The 27,262-nt window shown below is 40.7% G+C and overlaps 1 protein-coding gene across 1 annotated transcript in view; it reads left to right on the top strand.

Moving 5' to 3' along the window:
- Positions 1-15,412, top strand: part of LOC133003818 (endothelin-converting enzyme-like 1) — a 37,903-nt gene extending 22,491 nt beyond the window's left edge. Inside the window, exons 10-18 of the mRNA XM_061073633.1 lie at positions 4,189-4,292; positions 5,580-5,638; positions 7,525-7,576; positions 11,467-11,534; positions 12,108-12,232; positions 13,233-13,298; positions 13,964-14,059; positions 15,043-15,119; positions 15,313-15,412. Of these exons, the coding sequence (XP_060929616.1) occupies positions 4,189-4,292; positions 5,580-5,638; positions 7,525-7,576; positions 11,467-11,534; positions 12,108-12,232; positions 13,233-13,298; positions 13,964-14,059; positions 15,043-15,119; positions 15,313-15,412 (747 nt within the window). The remainder of the gene's footprint in view (positions 1-4,188; positions 4,293-5,579; positions 5,639-7,524; positions 7,577-11,466; positions 11,535-12,107; positions 12,233-13,232; positions 13,299-13,963; positions 14,060-15,042; positions 15,120-15,312) is intronic.
- The last annotated feature ends 11,850 nt before the right edge of the window (positions 15,413-27,262 follow it).

Here is a 27,262-nt window from a genome sequence, read left to right as displayed (position 1 = left end):
GAGAGCTTGTGGGGACAGCTGCATAAATAAAAGATAAGTGTATACTTTACATCTGCGGACAACTGGGATGAGGATTTGCCTAATTGTGGGTGGAGAGAATGAAAGCGTGAACCCAAGAACTTTAAACCAATCAAGTTCAACCAGAAGGCTCTGCTGCAAGAGGGGAGGTGACTCAAACATGAAACTGCAACTATATACTCTTAACTCCTAAGTCTTCCAGACAACAAGTCAAAGTTTACAGTGAAACTGGTTAACATCAGTGGTGGGTAGTGATGAGGTACATCTACCCAAATGTAGTTTTGAAGTACTTGAGTGAAGGGAACAGGTCAGACAAAAACACTAACTAATAGCATACATTGAAAACACAGTATTTAGACAGGTTACTGGGTCAGTCTCCAAATTGTTTCCCCATGTGCCAGCTTAGCCATGAAGCAGAATTTCTGCCAAACCTAGAGATTATATTATATGGGTGGGTATCTCTACATGATTGACTTTTGGAAGTAATCGGTCAAAGGTCAAGGTAAGAAAAGTATCATCTGAAAAGAATTTTACCCAAGAAATCATAGAAAGACAATATGAAGCGATACATCCAAAAAAGATGATGGATGGATCATATATTGTCATATTCAAAGACAAAGTGAAGTTATAGACATCATATTTGTCATGTTTAGTTCAAAACTGAGGTATCACTCCATCCTAGAGGACTATAGACAAACACTGAAGCTTATAAAGATCGAAAAATCAGCTAAGATTATGATGTAGGAGTGAAGTCTTCATGACACTGCTGCATTAACATGGTAAATGGTTTTGTATTTATATAGCGCTTTTCTAGTCTGATGAAGACCACTCAAAGCGCTTTACAGTACAGTTTTACATTCACCCATTCACACACACATTCATACAGTGCATCTATTCGCAGCAGTTTGTTATTCTATGGGGGGCCATTCAGGGTTCAGCATCTTGCCCAAGGACACTCTGGCATGAAGATGGGTCAGACTGGGGATGGAACTGCCGACCTTCAGGTTGGAGGACGACCACTCTACCCCTCAGCCACAAGCATTGTGCTTGGAGAAAGGGTCGACACCTTATTGGGATGTCATGTCCATCTACATATAAGTCCACAAATCTCTGTCTGTGTATATATTGTTTATGGCTCTAGAGGGTGCATTGTTGAATTTGGTGCAATTTGGACACATGTTATATTCAATATGAATTAAGTAGGGCTGGGCAACGATTAAAAGTTTTAATCGCGATTAATCGCATGATTTTCCTGATTAATCACGATTAATCGCATTTGTATACGCAAAATCCAATAATGAATTAAAAAGTAGTGTATAGCGCAATTTTATTTTCAATGTTCTGCCATATGAACGAAAGTGCCATAACATTTGTTGTGCAAACACTTTTAACATCAGCATTTAATACAGTAGCAGTTAAATAAAATATTCAGTGTAAATCTCAACTTAACAATGTTATCAAAGCAAATACAAAATTAAAGCTCAATGCCACTGCCAGGGCATTAATGTTATCCTCTTCGTTATGAAAAATGTATACCTTGGCAGTGGCTACAAATTACTTTGGTTCTGTCGACTCCGCCGTCTGGAAGAACTTTAAAATGAAAATGGCCATGTAAAAGCTCCGTACCCTTTTTCCATGGTTGTTTATCCGCCAATTATTTTCTTTTTTCCGGTTCCGCAGCAGTCAGCAACAGACTTTCACAAAACAAAAGCCTGACTTTCACAATAAAACAATAAATAATCAAACCTGAGTTAATGCAAGATAAAGTAATTGTCTGAGTTAAATAAGTGATGAGTTAACTCGATTAAAACGAGTTAACTTGCCCAGCCCTAGAATTAAGGTTAAATAAAAAGGCAAACAGTGCAGTAAAGTGTGACTTAGTGTTTTTTTACCGTATGAGAATGAAACAGACATTCACGGCTGCATATCCCGCGGCAGCTAAATTCATAGAATCACTTCCTTTTTATCAATAGTCTTCAAAGTAAAAGCACATGCACATTGCAGCAATGCTTTCTATCAAGCTGAATTGCAGAGCTTTTATTTTAAAAAGATGTGAACTGACACCTTATTGGGATGAACTAATCATTTATCATATGGTATAAATGACGGCTTGATGATGTCTATATGAAATTACATTACATTTCATTTAGCTGACGCTTTTATCCAAAGCGACTTACAATAAGTGCATTCAACCATGAGGGTACAAACCAAGAACAACAAGAATCAAGAAAGTACAATTTCTTCAAAAATAAAGCAAAACTACACAGTGCTATAAGTAAGTGCCATTTTTTTTTTTATTCATGGTTTTAATACAACATAGAAATGGGTTTATTACAACATAAAAAAGTAAGCATGGCTTGAATGGGCTATTTATAGTGAACATGCAGGGTATCCTCCACCATTCTGATGCTTTTCATTGTATTTTGTAAACTAGATAACTGATACCAGATCAACATAGTGACAAAATGTAAGACTGCTCTAGGGCCTTTTACATAAGTACATAGGGTTAGCCGACAAAATTAGTTGTATAAACAGGGGCGTCGGGAATCGTGTAAAATTTCTCAGCCTGAAATATAGTTTTAGTCCGCCAGGCCAAACCATTCCTTTAATAAAAACGTTATTTATAAGTACACTGTTGCTCTGCCAGTGTTTTTGGTTTTATGTTAAAAGTGCCGACTCGAGGTAGCGAGGTGGTTTTGGAGATTCTGTCAGAGACTATGCTTGGTCTCCATGCTGCCACAATCACAGCACTGAGTGTTTATGTGTGTATTTTCTTCTCAAACACTCGGAGGCAGTTCTGGCCTGTGAGCCTAAACAAGCACACAAAAAAAGAGAGATTATATGTATACTGTCAGTTTAAAGGATGGAGATGCTTCCAAAGCAAGCAAAATAAAATTCCTCTGGCATGTGAACAAAAAGGGTCCTCAATCTGTGTACAGTACACGACTGCAAGTACATTTTAACGCTAGACGCCAGCATCCGAACAGGGGGAATTTAATCCTGAATAAATTCTGCCACATTCACTGCAGATTATCACTGTTTAGAGCTGATTAGCTGCTGACTTAAAGGTTCGGCTTGCACTAACCAAAAACATCCAATTAAACAAATATGTTTACTGGCTTTCTTACCAAGACTTAAATTAAAAGTTGTTTATGGAATGAAAGAACCGTTAATCTTATCTGTTTCACACTTCCCACATGTATTGTTTATGGCTCTAGAGGGTGCATTGTTGAATTTGGTGCAATTTGGACACATGTTATATTCAATATGAATAAAGGTAAAATAAAAAGGCAGACAGTGCAGTAAAGTGTGAATTAGTGTTTTTTACCGCATGAGAATGAAACAGACATTCACGGCTGCATATCCCGCGGCAGCTAAATTCATAGAATCACTTCCTTTTTATCAATAGTCTTCAAAGTAAAAGCACATGCACATTGCAGCAATGCTTTATATCGAGCTGAATTGCAGAGCTTTTAATTAAAAAAGATGTGAACCTGGGTCTGAAGATTATGCACAGTTCGGTGAATCATTTAAACTTATCTAAATCTGTTTCATTTCATGAAAAATATTGATTTTAAAATCAGAGCAAAAAACCGAATCCAGCTCATCATACGTAACTTTTACATTTTCAGAAAGCTGCAACCAGCATTACCACAGGCCAAACAAACAGCCCATTCCAACAGCATGTTTACAACAGGCATGGAACTAAACACTTAAATATGAAACTAGAGCCGGAAGCCAGTTTTATTAATTTAGCCCTGAAGACAAGAAACAAGCAGAAACAGCAAACCTGTCTCTATCCAGTGGTAATAAAACCCCTCGGAAACCTTTCAAGAAGTGTGAAAGACAAAATATTCTGGCACATCACAAAGCAAATAGTTAAATTTACTTTTTTTTATACGGATTAAACGATTGAAGTATAATTTGTTAAGTGAGAGCTCAAGAGGGCGCATTTGTCACTATCGATCAAAGCCGGGCTCTCTGTTTCCCCCACTTCGAGAAGACTGTTAAGAGTGTGGTAGCTTCATCAGTATACACACATGAGAGTGGTGTCAAACTTAACAGCTACTGGAACTGTCCATGAACAGTGCACTTCCCAAAATGTCTAACGATTCCTGTACTGCATACAGTGAAAGTCTTCACACTGACCTTGTGTCTGTGGTTTTGCAGTTTGTCGTGGATGAGAAGACCTACTTCAAGAACATCCTCAACAGCATCAAGTTCAACATCAAGCTGTCGGTCAAGAAGATCCACGAAGAGGTTGACAAGAACGCGTGAGTCCTCTCCTCGCATTACACAAGTGACACTAGGCAGCCGTCACCACTCACTGACACGCAGGGGAAAGGAATTAAAGACGGTCAATATATCTGAAATGTATTCTGAGCTCACGCAGCTGAGGCTCACACCGGACGCTGCTGCAGTTACGCCACTGTGAGTGGGTCGCGCTAATATGTCTGACATGCCTAACATGTGTCCCTGTGAATCCCTTTGTAGTTTGACACATTTGTTGATGTGCCTCTAAATTAAACCAACAGATACCATATTGACACACACAGCAGGAGAAATCCATTTGATTTACTTATCTAGCACAGCCAGACAGCAGAAAAGTGCTATGGGACATTCAGCTCTCTTTTTTAAAATAGAGCCCTGTAACGGTTGGATTGAGTGCCTCTCCGCTATGACAACACAATGAGTCACATTAGTATTCCAAGGTGCTCAAAACAACTGTATCATTAGCCCACACTCAGTGCCCTGAAGAGTTAAACCACACACTCCCTCTATATCACCCAAAAGTGAACCCTCCATCACTCACTCTGTCCTGTCGCAGGGAAAAAAAATAAAGTATCACTCCTCCTCCTCCTCTTCCCTGTGTTTGTCTCCTCTCCAACTCTCTGCAGTCCACACGCAGTCATCACTCTTTCGCTACGAGAACAAGGGCATCTCACACTTTCAGAGTTAGTCATTTGGGGGATTTTATGCCAATCGATTAGTCTGGCTTTAAGTGGATTACCATAAAGGAACTGTCCGCAGTTTCATATTCAGGGAGGGAGGAACTCTGGCCGTGGGACCGCACACACTGAGCGTTTCTCACCAGGGAGTTTAGACAGAGAGAGACAGAGGAGGTGGATTCTGTTCAGGATTAAGGGTGTGTTTTTAAGCCGGTACATTGGTGTGTACGTGTGGTTGTACTTGTACTTATATATTTCTTAAAACTATTTTGACCACAGACCACATTTTGGCTGGTCCTCACTTTTTCAAAGGCTTGTTTGAGTGTTAAGACTTGGCTTTAGGGTCAAGGTTATAATTAGGTTAAGGTCAGGGTTATTTAGTTGTGATGGTTAAGGTTAGGGTAAGGAGCTGGCAAATGTATTATGCCAATGAGTGTCCTGTTCATCTCAAGACTGGATGACCTGATCTGCCCCTGATCTCTGTCCAACAGTCAACATGTGAGAGGCCGTGCACTCCAGATATCTGTGTGTGTGTGTGTGTGTGTGTGTGTGTGTGTGTCTTTGATCCCATTTGTAATCCTCTGTTTGTTTGACACTGTTTTCTCTCCGCAGGTGGCTTCTCCCCCCCCAGGCCCTTAATGCCTACTACCTCCCTAACAAGAACCAAATGGGTCAGTGCAAGTCTTCATTATACATACTGATATTTGTGTTCTCTCTGCCATCTGTCTACTCACACACACTCACACACAAACACACTTTCCCCTATTGCCATTCTGCACCATGACATGGACCTCGCATTAGTTACACACAATTACTCCATGTTGCCGCCTGTTTTCTGAAAGTCAAACATGGCGGCTGCTTAGAGAGAACAGCATCCACTCCCTCATATCATATTCCCCGTCATCACTCACTTTCTACTTCGATCTCCACCTCACATACTTAATACCCCCCTGGAGGAAAAACAAGCCGTGACACTTTCCCGACTTTTAACAAATCTAGGCTTGCTATGTCACCCTTCCCTCGCTGCTCGCCTCATCTTCTCCCAGGCTTCCCCTGCTGTCTGTGTCAGCCTGCCTGCTGGATTAAATCTCTGACCGAAAAATCAATGGTGTGCTCGCGAGCTGATTCTCGAGGACAAGAGAAGTCAGACAAACAGTCATGAGTGTCCCTTGGGTCATCTTTTTTCAACCAAACACTTTTTTTTTCTCACTTAACCCTGAACTTTTCACTTCTCACCTCTTTTTTCTCAGTATGCTCATTTCTGCAATAAATTTTATCTTTAATCGAATTGTTTTAGTCACTTTTTTTTATGTCTAGCATCAGCTTTTATTTGAAGATACTGAGACAACTAAATCTGTGTAATTTCTGTTATAGTTCATTTCCAGTCAGAAAATGTCACATAATGTTTCCATGACAAAGTAATCTATTTTAGGTTTGTTCAAAATGTTTGAAACCTTTAATAGGATATTTAACCGTCAGTGTGATGCTACTCATGTGTGCTTTGATCTAAATTCCAATGTCCGCTGTTTTATCTTTAACATGATAATGATTTACAAAATGTAAAATGTGAACCATCATATTTTAACACATTTGCATGTTAACATTTGCTTATTAGACAAAGTGCAGCTGGAGGGAGTGTTCTAAAGTTTCTCCAGATATTTCATCATCGACCAAACTAATGGCCGGTCTTGCAATGTAAAAGAAAGTAAAAAATCCTGGATTCACTGGTTTATCCAGTTTCACTACAACCACATATGGGATTTTTTCTTGGGATACACCCAACCATTCCACAAAATGTTCTTAAATTTTGTTTGCGTAATTCTTCTAACTAACTTACTAACAGAAAAACAAACATCATAGCCTTTTTGGCAAATTCTCCCAATAGAGGCAAGATATTCACACACATTTTTGAATGATACCACTTCACTGCTCTCACTTAAAGTTACTTTAATTCCCTGAGATGTCTTTAAATGTTAAATTTCTGTGCGACAGCCAGAGGATGTTTTTCTTAGGTTGTCCGTCAGACCCATCCTTGTGAACATGTTATCTAAGGAACACCTCAGCACATTTCTTCAAATTTGTTACAAAGGAGAAGGGGAGATTCTGGCTATGTTTGTTGACTGTTGTGAGGAGGCATGTAAATGTAAGTTAGTAATTATAGTTCATGATAATATTCCATGACTAAATAACAACAGTAAAAAAAATGGGGAAACAGACCTATCATGTTTTCTGTAGCGCCGGAGGAGCTTTCCACTTTAGGTACAATATTATGTCATAAGGATACTGTAAACTGCATGTCATACTTATAATAATGATTTATTCTGCATTTATACTTGATGAACATTGAAAAGCTGCTGCTTCATCACAGGCGTTAGATAGTGTTTTGATCTGTTCTGACTCAGTGTGATCTGGTAACAGTGTTTTGCTTCTCCAATCTTGTCTGTTCCCCCTTCAGGACCCCGTATACTGTCACTGAAAGTGTGTGATATTCATACAAGCTGTTGGAGTACCTGAACCTTTCCACTTTGCTCATGTTGTTTCCTCATCTCTTTTCCAGTCTTTCCTGCTGGCATCCTTCAGCCCACTCTCTACAACCCTGAGTTCCCACAGTAAGTCGCCCTCCTCCTGTCCCTGCCCTCCCCTGCTGCTGCTGCTGCTGCCCACAGGGAGGAAACAACATCTTCACAGCCACAACAACAGGCTATTAAAGGCTGCGTTAGTCTGGCCAGCCTCTGAGTCCCAGCATGGCTGATTAAACCAATTTAACTACCCACCAAGAGCTCAATTACTGAAGAAGGTCCTGCTAATGGAACAGGTATCACGGAGAGGTCGACTCTAAAAGTAACTTTGCTGAACTTACATGGCCTTCCAGCAGTTCTGGAAAAAAAAGGTCATAACTTCAAATTAGTGATACATTGAGAACAAACATTTTATTCTTTGGCTGCGCATTTTGCAAAGGTACTTTTTTGTGTTTTTAATAAGGTTTGACAGGTATCATGGCCAATAGCCATGTTATTTTTGAATACGGTATCTGAGTGGACATTTTCCCTTTTATGGTAAAATGTAGGATCTTTACAAATCAAATTATTGCGAGACAAGAATTAAAAAATGTAAAATGTGCGTCTAAAAGGGGAAAAACTTGAATTTGAAATCTGACCAGACATCAATCAAGCCATCGCTTTGAATACCATACATACTATACACACATTTATGTATGTACCCGAGAAGTATTAAAGTTTGACAATCAGCAACAGTATAAGTATATAACAATAATAATAATAATGCTTTAGCAACTGATCAACTCTTTAATATTTAGGTTTGACTCAAACTACGTAACCGTCATACAAAAATGGGGAAAGCGGATCTAATCCTTCTTGTAGACCCCCTACATCTACAAAGCGTATACATGTATTCCTAACAATTTGATTGAAATCTATACTGTCACGGTTTGAGGATGGAGAGATGGACCCAGAGGTTATAACCAAAAGGGTATTTAATATAACAAGAGTCTTTTAACAAGTCCAAAACAAAACATAAAACACTTACAGGTAACACTGGAGGGAAACTAGAACACGAGGATCATAATCCAAGCTACAAGGCGCACGGAGAACACAGAAGATCCAGGACGGGAAAGCTGGACGAGACAGCAAGACAAGACAAACCATAAGCGACAACGTGTAACACGAGTAACGAACCGACAAGGGACGAAGGGGAACACAGAGGCTTATAAAGAGACACAGGGAAGGCAGGGGTAATTAGCCACAGGTGCAACACATGAGGATTTGGGAAGACAATCACCAAGACAGGAAGTGACACACCCAAGAAGCTGAAGAACACACAAGGGAACGAGACAACAAAAAATTACAGGAAACAGAAAACACAAAGCGACTGAAATTAACAAACTAAAATTACAGAACATCACACTATACAACTTTAAAAATTACATATAACATTAATTTCAGATTACTTCAATAATATATCAAAAGTTGAATCAGCCACAAAATGCACTTTTCCTGAGTTTACTTCACTTTTGGGTTTGGCTGCTACAGCTTTACATGGTCTGGTATGACCAGAATCCTCAAATACCTTATGTGAGTGAATGTTAGTAAAGTTACCATATTGATCTGGACAGTTTGCTGAGTTTATGACTCCTCTCTTCCTGTGCTATACTTTTACATGACATTTTAGGCTGTCACATATAAACATCTCAGTGGTTTATAGGACAGAAAACTCACTGTACCTCACCAGGAGACATGGGCTTCTCATTTCCTCCTTGTAGTCACATTCCATTTGCTCTCAGTCAGGTTGTGTAATGATGGCATCTGTAAAGCACCTTGCTCACCAGGATCTTTGGGGAAATGAAGGTAAATTAAATGAACCATTATGCTGTAATTACCACATGAAACAATCACTTCAGAGGATCATGTAGTTTTGCATGTTTGAACCCATTAATTACAAACTGACTGAGGATAAATGATTTATACCTGCATATAATTTACATTTCTCTTGGCTATTTCTCACAGTCTCATGGAGGTAACAGATTAATTTCCCTTCCAGCTAACCACTGTCTTCAATGTATTTGTTCAGTACAGTGTGATAATCCACTGAAAAAGGGAATTTTGTTATTTTTTAACCTGGGCCATTTGTTTTTTAAATGTGGGCATGTAAATGAATGGTAAATAACCACTGCTGCAGTTTGGCCGCCAGCGCAGGTTATCCACTGGACAAATTCAAGTCCCCAGAGTCAAGTTCTAAAGTGACTTTGAATAAAGCAATTTTAAGACTTTATCCATGGTTATGCATTTAAGAATGATTATACAATGTACACTGTAAGACAAATTATGCAAAAAGGTTTTTTAGGTCAAAATCATTTGTATGTCAGAGTTTCCTTGAACGCACCAGTGAGAGAAACCTTTAAAATAAGTAAGCTTCCACTCTCTGTGGTTTGGATCACGGTCAGTGAAAGAGCCATGCGCAGCACTGGGGAATATGCAGGGAAACAACTGCCTCTCCACCCATCACACCCTTTTGTTCACCAAAGCTATTCACAGAATCCTACTGCCGCCGCAGAGAATTATTTTAAGTTAATGCATACAATCCAGTTCAAGTAGCTGCACCTGCTGCATTCATACCAACTCTCCTGAGCAAATAAAAAATAACACAAAACACACACATGCACACAAACACACACACACACAGACACTTCACACAACTATGAGCTAATTGCATTTAGCAGCTTGTGTTTCCAACATTGGGTAGCACTTCTTTGCCTCATTAGGTGTGATCACCACTACTTCCTTTACCCACTGCCATGCATGTTAATTAATATTAATTTAGAATTTTTGTAAGGTGTTTGTGTGTGTTTGTGTGTGTGTGTTTGTGTGTGTGTGTGTGTGTGTGTGTGTGTGTGTGTGTGTGTGTACACCTGTCCCCTTTAAGTTATTACTGCAGTAGCCCTAACCTCCCATAAACTTACACTCTCCTACTCCTGCTCACACTCGCCCAAACAAGCACGCACACAGACACACACACCTCCACTATCACGTTGAGTATAATGATGCTTCAATCAGCCAGTTAGTTCAGCGAGGGAGTCTGGCCCAGTGTGAGGCAGCGTATCGACTAGCTGTCAGAAAGTCATTTTCAGACGTAGCCATGTGAATAGCCCTGAGCCTGCCCTCTAACCGTTCTCTATATCTGCATGAGCTCCATTGACAGCACTTTGGATCAGCCCACAGTCAAGGAGAGGTAGAGCGACCCATAGGTCTTTGGACGCAGGGAGCAGGGAGATGGACGCATGCAGGTCATGAAAACAGACCTCCGATGTTCTCTAATCAGCGTGAACATGGCATTTAGCTTCTTATTCAATACCAGTCTCAACCAAGACAAGGGGAAGAAAGACAAAGCAATTTCGATACCTCAGAAGGTCAAAAGGTACAGACACATTTGTGTATTTGTAAGAGGAAGTAATGCAAAGTATTGATAATTATTACTTTTAGAAAAAAAACTCCCCTTGTAGGATAAATGAAAGCCTCTAAAGGTGTATATTATGCTCCAGAAATTTGTTGAAATTTGTTGAACCTCATTTTCTGCCTCATCTCCTGAAAAGCTAACTAGTTAATGCCCATTGATGTTTATTCCTAAAATAACAAAATCTACCTAACAGCACCTGTAAAGCTCACAAACACGTTATATGATGACCCCCTTCAGACCTGTTATGAACAAAAATCCTGATTGATCCTAAGTCAGTTCAAATTACATACAAAAATTCTGTCGCCGTCACAAGCTAGTGGTCATACCAGACCAGCAGCAAAACTCCAGAGTGTACTGAACCGATCAAGGGTGTATTATTGCCTATGAATCTAACTTTAAAAGCAAAACATGCTCTCCCTTAATAGTTCTTAGATTTGTTTTAGGTTAAGGTAGCTCAAGACCTTTCAAAATACCTGTACAAATTATCAAAGTGTCAGTTCTGTAAATTATTTCTCTTTTCTGCTGCCAGGTCTCTCAACTACGGAGGAATAGGAGCTATCATTGGTCATGAGATAACACATGGATATGATGACTGGGGTGAGAATGACAGCTTCCTCACCCATCATCCATTTCAACTTACACATATCTCCATTTTTTACCATTGTGTCCCCATCATCGCAACACACAAGACTACCTGAGAGAAAGAGCAAGGGTTCCCTGGTGATTGCTGTAACTTTATGACATTTGTAGGATTACTGTGTGTCCGACTGTGCAGTAAAGACTATCTTGAGCCACAATCTCTAACTTTCATTTCCAGTCAAAGTGCTGCCCTTTAAAATACAGTAAAATAATTTAATGAGGGGGTGAACTTCCTGCCAGCCACCTTCTCAATGCTGCATTGAATGTTCTACCAGCTTCTTTGCCTTTAAAGTTTGTTGGAAAAGTTGTTCCATTGGCTCATGAACTGATTACATCAGCCAAGGTCAACTATGGATTTTAGAACAATTACCTTATGGTTTGACTCCTGCAGCTACCAAAAAGTGCTAAAACAGATGACCTGCTGGGCAGCTCTTTGGACTGCGAAGAAAAGTTGCAGGTTGTGGTGTCTCCATGCTAATACCCATGCCCTTTTGCCCTTCATCTTAGTGATGCAATGGTTCATGTCCCTAGGGGGCCAGTACGACAGCCATGGCAACCTCAAACAGTGGTGGACGGAGGACTCCTACAGGAAGTTCCAAAGGAAAGCTGAGTGTATCGTCAAGCTCTACGATAACTTCAGTGTTTATAACCAGAGGGTGGGTTTGCAAACACGTACGCACACTGCACCTGTCCTAAGTGCATTTTCAATTTTCATGGTAACATCATTTTACACACCAAGTCAGTGTCAATTACCGCAATGATGCAGATTTATTTATTATTTCTTATAAGATCAATACTACTATAATAACGTATGAAAGACTTGCATAATTTAGCTCAGATTACATGTGGATATGCAAACCTTATTTTAATGTTTCTTTAAAGGAGCATTTTACCCATTTTACATTTTACATTCCTAGTTTGGTTTCCTCAGGAGCACTACTCAGCCTGCAAAAACAACTGCATAATGTCTTTTGTGCTTCTGCAGCAGCTTTAAAAGCCTTTCTACAGATAACATTATTATGACTCTAACCTTATCTTTTTCTATCTCATACTGTGTTCAGACATTATGGTTACATTCTGTTTTTATCTGTGTCTACAAAGTCCAGAGAGCAATACTAATTAAATACAGTATACTTTTGATGGCGTCATGGGAGAGTTTCATGGCCTGGTGGTGTTTTGGTAACTCTACCGCTCAGGTAAATCTCTTGCCAAGATTCAGATGAGCCGATCAGTATCACTCTTACGTCTGTGTGCTATATGTTAAAACTACAACCAGCAGGGGATTAGCTTAGCCAGGTGAGTTTAGCATCAAGTCCAGAAATAAGGAAAAACAGCTGACCTGCCTTTTCCGGAGTCTCCACCGGTTGCCTAACAAACTCAAAGTGTCAACAAGTACGGAATCCCTGACATCATCCAGGAAGTAGGCAAACCCCTGTAATTTTGAGACTTAGGTTTTAATACAGACTAGTAATGTGTTATTATTGAGTTTTAAGATGCTAGTGGGTACAGAGTAAGCTACTTCTGTATTAATTTGTTTTTGTTTTTATCTTTATGCTAAGCTTAGGCCGACTGCAGCCTTGTTTATTACCAGCAAAAACAGCATAGGCAGAGCTGAGACCTGTCAGTGTTTCAGAGGTTTCTTTTCTGTGTGTCTAGGTGAATGGTCGTCTGACACTGGGGGAGAACATAGCAGACATGGGCGGGCTAAAGCTGTCGTACTTTGTAAGTAATATGCCATAACATCAATGTTTAAATACTGTGAGTTTGTTCTATCAGTACACAAAGACTCTGAAGAAGATCTCTCTTTATTATGCATGACCTCTTAGCTTTATTTGTGTGAAAGTAAAAAGCAGAAGTGCCTCTTAATCAAGATAAAAGATAAACATTCAAACTTAAATTACCCCTCTCTGCTTGCATCAGTGTTTGTGTGTGTGTGTGTGTGTGTGTGTGTGTGTGTGTGTGTGTGTGTGTGTGTGTGTGTGTGTGTGTGTGTGTGTGTGTGTGTGTGTGTGTGCGTGCGTGCGTGCGTGCGTTTGTGTGTGTCTTTGTGTGTGCTTGTCTGGACAGTGGAGGATCTGCGATGCTGCATACTTCAATTCCATATCGACTGTATCAGTGGCCTATGTTGAGGAAGGGAGTGGAAACAAAAAGTACAAATAGGTACAAAATAAGTATGCAACAATAGGGTCACGGGCCTGGTGGTCATGTCCATCAGTCAGATTGGCTGAGGCAAGTATAACGAGGAAGTTTTCATCATATCTCATGGAGTTCTTCAAAGGGAAATCATCGATCTCTATCTAATGCGAAGAGAATAGGTTATGTGGAAATGAGGTGTGTAAACATAATTCTGTCAGTTGATTTGAATCCTCTGTCGCTCTCCTGTCCAGGCGTACCAGAAGTGGGTGAGGGAGCACGGTCCGGAGAGGCCACTGCCTGGACTCAAGTACACTCACGAGCAGCTGCTCTTCATTGCCTTTGCACAGGTACAGAAGTCTCCCAACTAATTCACACTTGTGTCTTTCATTACATTTGTATGTTAAGTCATTACAGCAGCTCTTCTCGGCTGGAGTGACTGATCACACAGAGCAGGTAGGAGTTTTTATTATCCCAACACGAGCTGATGGATTCATTAACCACTGGAGGGATCAAAAACAAATGAGTTTTGATGACAGTGTGGTGTCTAAAAGCACCAGGCCACCCCTGCTCGTCTATTATGATCCATCATTTAAATGGCGGTTTAGTCGAAAAAGCCATGGCTTAATGATACAATGACAGAAATCTAGAAATACATTTTAATCCGGTTTGCTGAGTTTTATCCCATTTTTGAAAACTCCTGACATGGGGAGGTGATAAGAAAATCACCTAACGTTAACGTTTATTTATACACTATATTTGAGTCTAGGTTGTGTGACGAAGCATCATCTTCAGCTCTGAGACATTCCAGGCACCTCAGTGTTCACAAAGAAAACTCACATCTGCACAGCAGGGACAATGGACATGACTTTTTGAATTTAAAGCAAGGGTTGGTAATCCTTGAAAAGTTATCAAGAGCAGGCTGCACTTTAAAAATATACAACCGATACATCTCACCCCCTCCTATCAGCCCTCTTGGCAAAGCAACGCCCCCAAAACAGAGGAACCTGCACTGACAACTGCTAGAGGACTTTTCTGTGACTCACACTCGCTAACCTCCGACCTGATTGTGTACAGGCAGTCAGGTCTGTTAGTGACAGACAGCTACGCCAGCCAACCATGGTGGTCATAATCTTGGTCATTTTAACTTCAGTCCTGCGTGCGCCACAGACACTGTCTTTTCTTCTGACAACTTCATTTACTTATGGTTATCAGGACTGAAGAGGATTTCAACCAACAAGATAAGAAGTGTTTCAGAAACAGCTTACCAACCTCACCTTTAATAACCTATTAAATATCTAATCTCACGTTTGAGTCAATGCTGTCATTTCAGAACTGGTGTATGAAGAGAAGATCTCAGTCCATTTACTTGCAGCTGCTGACTGACAAACACGCGCCAGAGCACTACAGGTACAGTGTACACACTCATGATCCATTCATAAGTTAGATTTATGCAAATTATTTTCAATTCTAATACACCCATACCACATCCCTCCACCAAGTTACATGGTAATCCCTCAGTAGTTCCTTGGCGGAGGTGAGTATAGCACAAACATACACAGATGTTTACCATGTTGGATGTTTGTCTTTCTTTCCCGTGTAGAGTGATCGGCAGCGTCTCCCAGTTTGATGAGTTTGCCCGTGTGTTCCACTGTCCCAAGGGTTCCCCAATGAATCCTGTAGACAAATGTTCCGTATGGTGACCTCTCCACCCGGCCTGGCGACCATGGGAAGACCTCCGTCTTCATAGCCCACACACACACAACCTGTCCTACATCATACATTCATCAGAGCTAAAATGATGCTACAGAGCGCATTACGCCTATTGTTGCCTTTAAAAAGATACAGGAAGGAAATGTATCTTTTCAGCATTACAAATGAGTTTTCAGTTTGAAAAGTTTACTGTCGATTGTCTGCATTAACCAAACTAAAGCATGGGTCACTTGACCATTGTTCTTGTACATGAATATCATTTGATTACATATATTTTTCTACCTTTAAATTTATTTTCAAATCATCTATTTTTGTATTTTAACATTTCTCTCATTTTGCGTGTGACTCATATGCTATTTGGTTTTCAATCAAGCAACATGTTTCCTCACTTGTTTCCCTTCTTTGAAGCATCAACTATATAAAGTAGAAAAGAACAAGAAATCAGAAGTTTAAAGATTGGTAACAACAGTAACTCAAACGGTACAAGGAATTTAAAATGAACTGGGATCAGCAGTGTCCAGCCTGTCCAAATTTTGGTATCCGTTCAACTCGGTAATGGATGCAAATTGTTAGGCAATGCTGCCCTCTCATGGCTGTAGAGAGCAATGGTGTCTGAGCCCCTGTCATGGCTTGTATCGGTCACCCCCACTGGTCTCTTGTTACTGTGAGTGTTTGTAAGTTTTTAAGATTTGTCAGCTTTTTTTCCAAAAACAAAACAAAAGGAGGTGGATTCCAGGTTGATGTTTTTCTCAGGATTTGTAGCAAAGTGCAGCCAAACAGGGAGTCTCTATATCTACAGTCAACTCAAGTCTACACAGAGGAGTTGGTAGATTTGTCGAACCGCAGGATGAAAACGGAGTGGAGAGGAGCTTTTGCATCGCTGGAGTTCACTGAACGGGCAACGACCTCACCCTGTTGGACAAGGTTGATGTCAGAGCCCCTTTCTGCTGGAAGTGGAACAAACTCTGCTATTGAATTATTCGCATCTCGTGTTCCCAGATCAGATCTGCATGCTCTTATACGACCCGGGAATCACGCGACAGGACAGTGTGACGTTGCACCATATGTTCACAGTTAACTCGCCAAATATCAGAAGCCAACTATCCACATAATAATGTGCAACTACAACAGAGGCAGGATCATACATTTGTACAAAGTGATATATAAAAAATTAACTTTTGTATAAAGAATCAGTTGGTATAAAAAAAATCAGATGTCTTTGTATAGTCAAGAGGTATATCAGATGTTATGGTTGTATAGTTTGTTTTGATGAGAGTGCATGTTTCCTCTCTTACCAATGTAAAATCTGATGGATATAAATTGAGGACGTCACACACACACACACACACAGGTCTGACAATACAGCTGCTACTTCACACAGCTGCTGCTATCTCTCCCTCTCTGTTGGTCACTGTTTAATGTTTGAATAAAAACAAAGGATCACTGTGATCAGGGGTGGATGTGTTTGTGTATGTTTGTTTGTGACATACATCTCTTCTGTATGTGCTGCTCATTATCAGTGTGCATGTGTTTTCAGCTGTGTCCTGCAGTGATGGGAGCCAGCTCTCTCTTGGCCTCCCAGTGCTGGACGGTAGACGTCCACCTTTGCCACACTTTGTTTAAATCCTGCAGCGTGAATCGAACAACATATTTAAATAATCTAGGTAAATGTTCATATAAAATTAATCAGCTACAATGGGCTAGGGTGAAGCTGTTAATTTCCACAGTTTCTCAGTGATAGTTGTCCTTTGCTGCTGCAACACGAACAAGTGTCTTTACAGCGTTTCAAGCAACATATGTGCTTCCAAATGTGCTTTAATAAAAACAGATGATTTTGAGCACTGGAAGTAGCCACAGCATAGAGGAGCATATGAAGTCTTGAGGTATTTAAATGGTGTTTTCACAGTGAGGCAACTACTCATTTAATGCCGGGCTTCTTACAATAAGATCTGCCCACTCGTCATATGCATTTATAATGATATTGATGAATGAAAGCTGAAATGAGTGGACTCCTGGAACTTCAGGTTTGTTCTTAGTGGATGAGAAAACAAAACTTAACTAGAACAGCACTTCGGAGAGCACATGCCTCCATCAAGGTCCAACAGTCCCCTTATGAGACGACATTTAAATTCACTAGATCTGGATTTTTATTTCGATCTGAACCGAATTGCACATACATACAAATATCAGACCCCATAACATGTCTGATTTTATTAATCAAGGTCCACGAAATATTCTTTTAGAAATCTGTGAAAATGCTGAATCTCTTAATGTTAAAGACAGGGGGAAAAAATACTTGGATCAGCCCCCTGATCCAGATCCACTCCAAAGTTTTCTGGATTCTTCCCTAACCCCTATCTCAACCTTCAATTACGTTTCATGATAATCTGTTTGGTAGATTTTGGGTAACCTTGTTTACAAATAAACAACCATGACCTCCTCTGCGAAGGTAAAAAGGGCATTTGTGTTTAAGGGGTTATCTCCATACAGCTTTGTGGACTAATCCTGCTTTAATAACCTCTGTAGTCTGCTGGGGTACAGTAACTTCATCACAGCTGCAGAGCTAAAAACACTAACAAGAAAGACTTTTTACATTAATGCTATAAAAGGACTGAAACTATATTGTGACCTTTAGAGGACACTGAAAGACGCCAGACTCTCCAATTCAGACACACGCTGGTGAAGCCCCTCATTGGCTTCAGACAGGTCACCTTACCTGGTTGGAGAGTCCTTAACTCTTATCTTTAGCTATGCAAGGACACAGGAAATTCACAAAAACTGAGTCAACGTTTAAATATGAGGCACAAGATGCAAGAAGAATGTGCTAAGATTTTTTCTTATTATGCTTATATGAACGACTCATTGGCCAATTAATTCTGAGGAAAGTATATACAGAGTAAACAAAAATGAGATGAGATGAGAAGGCTGCCAGCCTCTGCTGTTTTGTACCATGCTTGAAACAGCACAGTCTGAGGTAAGGATTTTCAACGGGGATTATGTATTTTCCTACATATTTACATATTTGCACAGTTCAGTAAATCGCTCAGCGTTTTTTATCAGTTTGCAGCTTTTACTTTTAAACATTTCCACAAACATTGGAGACTGAGATGCTGTTAAGGTTAGTGAGGGACTTCAATAGTAATATGATTTGCAGTTAATGCAAAGAATTTATTGCTGATATTACCATATTTTTCTTTAAAAAATAACCCACTACAATCAAAATACAAATACAATTGGGTACCTCTGAGATTTCTCAGTGTTGTCATGGCAGATTGGTAGTCGTCTCTGTATTGTTGCTTTACAGCTCCGAGCTCTTCAGACAAACGATTCATCTGTTTTCGAGCCTCATCTCTGCAGTTTGTATAGAGCACACAAAGTTATCATTGATAAATATTGTATGAGATGTCTCGATCACATGTTTGTCCACACACTGTTACTGAGCTGTTTCCTGACAGTGTACCTCAGTGTGATGGTGGCCTGGTACTGCTGCAGTTTGCTGTTGGTCAACACAGCCTGCTTCTGACTCTGCAAAGACTCCAACTGAAAACTTTAGACACATACAGATGAAATTGTGTTAACGTAATTGGATGAACCCACGGGGGAGACCCTTACTGAAATTGAGCAGGCGCCTGTTGACCCCTGAATACGCCTCCTCTGCACTCTGCACATTGATATCCTTTGAGTACACACAACAGACTATACATAGCAGCTTTATTAGATTGTTCCTAGAAGTAAGACAAATTGCTGCAATAGAGGAGACAATGCTACACGTCCCTGAGGTTTTTCTTATTGAATTAATTAGAAATTAATTCAAGAATAGAAGCCATGTAAACACAATATCAAATCAAAATCATTCAGGTCTTGAAATTAGATTTTTTTGAGGGCCTCACAGAACAACAGCATTACATCACAATGCATAACCTGCCCTGAAGGCGCAATTCAACCCTACGACGGATACACAATTTCAGTACCTTTGCTATAACAACACACACGATAATCTGTTTTCTTATAAGGAACTGTTAATCCAGTACTATTGGTTTCATTGTCACCTACTAATACAAATTCAGTTCAGATTTAAATTCACTTCCAGAGAGCTATTCATATCTTTTTAAGTTTATGCACCTGAACAACATGCATCTTGAATACATCAGGTCAAGTAAACCTTTATTGTCATTCATCCACATATTAAGAATACAGCCTTACGAAATGTTGTTACTCTCAGGCCAGAACACTAAACATCAGTGCAGCATAAAATGCAACATAAAACCGAACTAAGGTATACGGCAAACTAGCACATTTAGCAGGGGCAGGAGGGGCTGCTGCGACAATGTGTGCAACCATCTTACATTACAAAGACATGAATTCTTATACCTGGCTTCACCTTCTTAATATGTATCAGTTAGGTCCTTCAGCATCTGGTCCAGCTGCTGCAAACAACCAGGCAAACACACACACATTTCTGTCAGGGAAAGAATTTCAGTCAGTAGCTACATAAAACACGGCGTCTCCTGTTCTCAGCTCATCCTGCTAACTATTTAATGCTAAGCTCAGAAATCCCACCTCCCACTGGCAGTCACAGGTTTACAGCCCACCAACATGAACACAAAGCAGAACTATTACTAACTATTTAATGCATACGGTCTATAAAGAACTATATCAGTTTATCCTACCTTGGCCTTGTTAAGTCTGGTCTCCAGGCTGCTTTTTTCAGCCTCCAACTTAGTGACAACAAGACATAACTGGTGGCCAAGGAGAGAAGGAACAGGGAGACACATAACATATTAATATAATAAACTTTCTTTTAGAGCTCCTCTGAGTGATGACCATTTCCTGTGAAGTGGAGGATCTCTGCAGGGGACGAGCGTGTTCTCCTTTCAGCCTCCCTCTGAAGACAGACAGATTTTTTTTATGTCTTACTTAAATCTTACACATCTTATATCTATGTTTTTAGTGTGTGTATTTGACCATTTCAGGGTTCAACATTTTCAATTGCATCGTCATTGTTTCTGGCAGCATTTATGCCATCAGATAACACTGGATATGCTTCTCAGCATTGCAGACCATTATTTTGGTTGGCTGTGTTTGCAGCAGAATGATGCCAAAAAAGAGGCAAAAACCAAAAGAATACCATCATATCAGAGATGGATGTCAGACACTAAATTTGATTTTCAATAAAGGAAAACTATCATATATCAGTCTGAGACATTGTAAACCAATATATCTGTCTGAACCTACTCTTGTCAAATATTAATATTCCTCCTACTTCAATTACATGTGCTTGTTTTCCATGAGACATTGAACTTGGTGAATCAAGATAAAAGCGAGAAAAGATGGGAAACAGATGCTTCAGATTATAGTCCAATACATGGCTAAGTCTGCTGCTGTTGCAAGTCAGTTTATGTAAAAATTAATATATGTATGAATCTTAATTGTCCATATGCAGTATTATTCCTGTATCTGGACAATATTTTGGATGTATATTATTCTCTATTTTCTGATTGTTTTATTTTGTCCAAGTAAAACTTGGCGGTGTGCTAAAACTACATGGCGGTGCTGCCTCTTTTGCTGTAATCTTAAAATTACCAAAAAGTAACTTCCTCGAGTGTCACACGCTTATGTGCAATTCCAGCAAGTCCTACACGGCCTGATTTCTCTGGATTCTCATCCCGGTCAGTCTGTCCAGGCGCTCGATCCCATCCCGGATCCTACATACTCAGCTCATTTTACACTGTTAGCGTCGCGTGGTATACCGAGCACAAAATGTTGAGTCTTTTTCATGACGGTCATGCAGACTCATAAACTCTGGAGCGAATTCAATAACATTAAGTACTTCATGTTCCGATCAGGTCCTGATAACTAGTGATGAGTGTTTATTAGTTCAAGCAGGGCCGGCCCTAGCACATTTGGCGCTCTAGGCAAGCTTCACTCCTGGCGCCCCCACCCCCCACCCCCCCAAAAAAAAAGGTTTTCCATGAAAACGGAATTGCAACTCTAAGACTGCATTTCTTTCAAACAAACGCAACAACGATCGCAACAATGAACAATTTTTTATTTAAGAACAAAATCACTGACATAATGTTACAATATACAATCAAAACAAACAATAATGATAACAAACAATACAATAATATATGTAAATGTAAGAGTGTTAAATAATATAATATTAAAAAAATCTAATATTAAAAATAAACAAATAAATTGTATAATATAAAAAGTGCAAATGAACGTTGTCTAAAGAACTATATACATTTCACTCCCTTCACTTCAAGTGTTACAGTGCAGTCCTTCTGGCTTTCCTCGCTGCAAAGTCATCAATTACATCATTGTATTGAATCTGACCACCAACTTCATGGTTAATGCTGATGACAGCCAGACCACTGAGGCGTTCTTGAGCCATGGTTGACCTCAGGTATGTTTTCAAAAGTTTTAATTTAGAAAAACTCCTCTGGCTGAAGCTACTGTTATTGGGATGGTTGCACTGCACGTTTCTCTTCTTCTTCCTTTCTTTTCTTCTTAAATTGCGCTCCGGATGGCTTTCCCTGAGCGACGCATGCACGCTGTGGAGTTGCATAGACAAGCAGACCGTCCCGATCGATGTTCGTAACAACATCGTCAAGGGCGGCGGGCGCGCGGTTGCCCGCGCGGGCGCGCGGTTGCCCGCGCGGGCGCGCTCCCTCACTCAAGGGAGCGCGCCACCGCGGGCCGCGCTCCCTTGAGTGTGGAGCGCCCACCACACTCAAGGGCGGCGGGCGCGCGGTGGCAAAAAAAAAAAGGGGTACGTGCGCCGGAGCGTCCACGTAACTGCCTCTTGTCCAGTCGTGCGTTCGATCGGTAGATATTGGTTGGAGATATAAAAGGGGGTGCAAAAAACTCAGCTCAGCAAGTTTTGGCGCCCCCCTTCTGAGGGGCGCCCTAGGCAACCGCCTATGTCGCCTGTAGGAAAGACCGGCCCTGAGTTCAAGTGAGAGCAGAGTGTAGGACACAGAACTCCTGCTAGCTACAAACCAAGTGCAGCTTCTGCTCTGATCCCGAGCAGCCATGACCAGAGAAACCAACTAACACACACAACACATTTCCTGCGTCCCTGGTATTTCACTTAATGGTCTGCTACAATTATTTGAGAAACAAAATAAATATATATAGATAAATAATAAAAATTAAAAAAATTAAAAACACTATTAATAAATAAATAAAATCACATTCTTCATATGTAAATCGTTCAACTCATCGTTCACATAAAATTAAAAAAAAAAGAAAAAGAAAAAATTAAAAAAAATAAATAAATAAATAAAATAAATAAAATAAATAAAATAAATAAAATAAATAAAATAAATAAAATAAATAAAATAAATAAAATAATATATGAACGCGTTCACATATGCATTAAAATACAAACTATCTTCAGTGGCGAGATAATAGGCACGCCGTGATCTGACCAAGGTGCAAGTGCAACAGGTGACTTAATTTAAACTGTCAGACTCGTGTTCCTGAGAGGTCCTGCGGCTGGATGATCCCCCTGGTAGTTCCCCGGAGTCAGGTGCATCACTCTCCATCTAAACGCTTCATCACTTGACGTCCTGCAGTCCGAATTGAAAAAAAAAATAAAATAAAATAAAATCGTACAGCATATTTGTGACATCACAAAATCCTCCCTTTCAGCTAAAACGTCACAAAGCAGCAGCTGCTTTCCTCAGCACTTCGCGATGCACATCATCCCTAATGAAGCCATTTAAAAACTCCATCTATGGGACTCGAAATTTCACGCAAAGGTGCCGATCCAACCTGCATCTTGCCCCATTTTCACGATCACTAGCGACGTCACTTCTTTAAATAAATAAATAAATATATGAATAATAAAATAAATATTAAATAAATATTAAAAAATAAATTAAAAAATATATATATATTTATATCAGTGCATCCTTCTGATTATATGCAGTATTTACAAATGCACTCCATTTGTGAGTTTTTGGGGGATTTTTAAGGATAATGGCTGCAAGCCCTGGCCTCCATTTGTCCTGTTTTCTTCATTGCTGAAACCTCCCCTCTAAAACAAAACATGGATCTTCAGCAACAAGTTTAATTAAAGCAAACGCTTGCCTGCACTCTATTCAGCTCATGCATTCATGATAGGAACTGCTAATTCTTCAGCCTACAAAGGTATTTCCCTTGGTTCACTACAACAATTGGGAAGATTATCTTCTGCCTTCATTTCCTATATCCATCCTCGCATAAACACACTCCTTTTTTAATCAAAGTTTGAAAAACCAGATGTCAGAAAATCCTGCATATATCTGGTGGTGGTTCCGTATTATCTGCTCACTCTTTTGAGTCATGCTAGCTATACAGTTAAGTTCTCATTAAACACACACCTGGGCACTTGCTCTTTGCATACACGGTCTGTTACGGTGGTCGTGCCACTTTGCATTTTTGTTGACATTTAATTTCAGTTGGTCTTGGACCTTAATTTCTTTGGTCAAATGACCTTTTTATTTATGTTTGGTCCTCGCTGACCGTTTTGTAAGTTTACATCTTGCACTCACCATGGCTTAACTCGGTCAGTGGACCTTCATTTAAGTTTGCCATGCCACTTAATTTCTTTTGGCGGTGTGCCGAGCCGTTTTAATTTCTGTTTGTCATGCGACTTAATTTTTGTTACGGTGGTCGTACCGATTTGCATTTCTGTTGATATTTAATTTCATTTGGTCTTGGAGCTTCATTTCATTTCATTTCATTTTGGTCAAACAACCTTTGCACTCACCACGACATTCACTTCCGGTCCAGCGGACCTTTCTTTTTGTATCAAGCAACCTAAATTCTGGTTGCGGTTGCTTTACTGAGATATAATTCTGTTAGCATTTTATAATCTTGCCTTGGACCTAACACTTATGTCTGATAACCTTGCGTTATGTTCTACATTTCAGATCCCATAATAATATCTGCACATATGATCTTTTACTGTTGGTGTCCAGACCTTCGTCTCATATAATTATCACTCGGGTTGCAGGTGCACTCTAACGAGTCATCTCTATATTTCTATTAGATAAATGTTATAACGATTGTCTGTTTACCAAAGCATGTATTACTTCGCCAGAATACTGTAACACGAGGTAAGACTCATCATTATCTCACTTCCCCTGATCTACCTTCTTCGTCTTATTCTTTTGGGGGTATTCCTGTTCGATGCTCTGCTCCACCCCCTTCTAATCCTGATGACATCTCACAAGGGTCTAAATGCCACAGACTGTAAACATTCATATTCTTGTGTGTTTGCAAAATAAATATTGTAAATTGGAAACCAAGTCTCTCCTAATTGAAATGAAGCTTAGCGCAAGTTCAGTGAGGAAGACTTAAGCTGCAGACGATCAGCTGATTGTACGGAGCACTTAACCTGCAAAGTGATCAGCTGATTGTGGGTGTTCCTAAATGTCCAATCAGGTCTGGCGCGGGCTCTTCAGCCAATCATTCAGCACCTGTCAAACTTTAAAAATCCCTTCTCTTCTCTTCCGCAGCCAGGCGTCCTTCAGTGACGCGCATAACCCCTCCTCCACCCCTATCTCCTCCAGTCTCCAGTAGAATATTCATCGACCTCAACTGATCATACGCTAATCTCACATCATGCTGGCAGAGATCATGGACCTTGATGACGGATCCCAATACTGTCAGTGGATCGTGATTACGGCGGCACCCGATCACGGTGGTAGCTGATCGCGGACTAAAAAAGCAACAACCTGCCTGATAATATACCTATTACTCTTGGCATCCATTGCACTTCTGTCCGTCCTGGAAGAGGGATCCCTCGCATGCGGCTCTTCCTGAGGTTTCTACGTTTTTCCTTTTTAAGAAGGTTTTGTAGTTTTTCCTTACTCTTGTTGAGGGTTAAGGGCAGAGGATGTCACAACTGGCGAAGTCCAATAGGACAATTCTCACAAATATGGGCCATCCAAAACTATCGTTTGACTGATGAACCACCACCAGTGTCTAGACCCCAGGGGGTATTCCTGTTCGATGCTCTGCTCCACCCCCTTCTAATCCTGATGACATCTCACAGGGGTCTAAATGCCACAGACTGTAAACATTCATATTCTTGTGTGTTTGCAAAATAAATATTGTAAATTGGAAACCAAGTCTCTCCTAATTGAATTATAGTAGCCAAGACTGGACAAACTAAACACCCTTTGAGTTTTTATGAAAACTGAAGGTTACCACAGGTTTCATGTTTGGAACTCGAGGATGAGGTTAGTGTTCAGCTGCAACCTGCAACTTCACCACTTTATGTCACGAAACTCTACACACAGCAACTTTAACAGAAATTGCAAAAAATAATGAATATGACCCTCCTAAGTGGGTTCTTTGGAAGATATCAGGATGGTTAGATCAGATTACGTTTACGTTTGGAATTAAAAAGTGATCTTCGGCTAGAAAAGGTTGGTGACCACCGTTGTGCACAATATGTATACAACTTCTTTTGAAATAGTATGGCTGACATATGGAAGCAAGTTTAATCTCATTAAGGTTGCACTCAGACAAACACAGTTAAGAATATGCAATGAAAGACAATTATTTAAAGTTTCTCAGGCTGTGTTAATATTGAGGTCAAAATTATATGAATGGCATCTCGATCAGCACACGTTGGTGACAAGGTTTTCCCACCCTCCGGCGTGGGACAGGGACAGGAGCGAGGACAGAAGCAGGCACCGCGAGGACCTCCGACGCCTGAACTAGAGTGGCGTCTGCCGGGACCCTCCGGCGCGGGACAGGGACAGAAGCGAGGACAGGAGCAGGGACTGGAGCTGGCTGGGGCCCAGTCGGGGCTGGAGCTGAATGGGGCCCAGTCGGGGCTGGAGGTGGCTGAGGCCTCTCAGCCTGCTGCTGGAGAGAGAGGCTTCTGCTGTGGATGCCCCCTCTCCAACGTCCACCACCCACAGCAGAACCCTTCTTGAGGCTGCGGGGACCACCAACCGCAGAACTCCACCACGGGCCAGGCGGGTTCCCTCGAAGGGGTCCGTGGATGGAGCTGGAGGGTTGTGGAATCTATTTAGTCTGTACCGCACCTCGGAGAGGTACGGGACAAAATGACTCACCCAGGGGCGATCCTTTAGACAGGATTCAACACGTGAGATCTCCTCACAGGTCTCTGCCTGGTTCTGGGTTCCAGGAAAACACAACTCCTCCACCAAACAATCAAAATAAAAAACTTGATCATGAAAAAAACTTATCTCTGCTGAGTCCATATTGTGGTCGGATTGTTCTGTTACGGTTTAGATAAGGGGTGTCCAAACTTTTTGTCCCGAGGGCCACATACAGAAAAAAATAACAAGGACTGGGCCACTCACGCCGCCACGCCCCCCTGCCCTTGAGTAGACTGTTGAAGTCAGCAAAGCAATTCACCGCCAGACCACTAGGTGGAGTAACGTTTTTTGTCGAAGACGACCTGAGAGACACCTTCTTTGTGTGTGGCAGTCTTTGTCGACTGTTTATTACTTTTTCTGGAGGACAAATTTGTCCCTGATCATTCTGCACAGCTTCGTACACTCGTCGACCTGCAAACTGACGTCAGCCGAGATCTCCTTCCAGGAATTGCAGGTCATCTGCGTGTCCTTGTATTTAGTCAGTGACGGGTTATACAAGTTGTCATACTTTCAGATCTCTTCTGCCAAGTGCTCTTCTATTAGGTACATATCCGTTCTTCTAAATCTTCCTTGGTTTCTGCCGGTATTATGGGGCATGAAACCGGAAATATGACTCTGGAAAGGATGTAGTTAGCGGACCAATCACAGCCTTGCGGGCTGATAGTTACAAAAATTGGTGAACGCACGCAAGCACGAAAGATGGGACAC

Source organism: Limanda limanda, chromosome 6, assembly GCF_963576545.1.
Source record: "Limanda limanda chromosome 6, fLimLim1.1, whole genome shotgun sequence".
Taxonomy (NCBI): domain Eukaryota; kingdom Metazoa; phylum Chordata; class Actinopteri; order Pleuronectiformes; family Pleuronectidae; genus Limanda; species Limanda limanda.
Note: the sequence above shows the minus strand (reverse complement) of the source record. Positions and strands in the feature narration are given on the sequence as shown.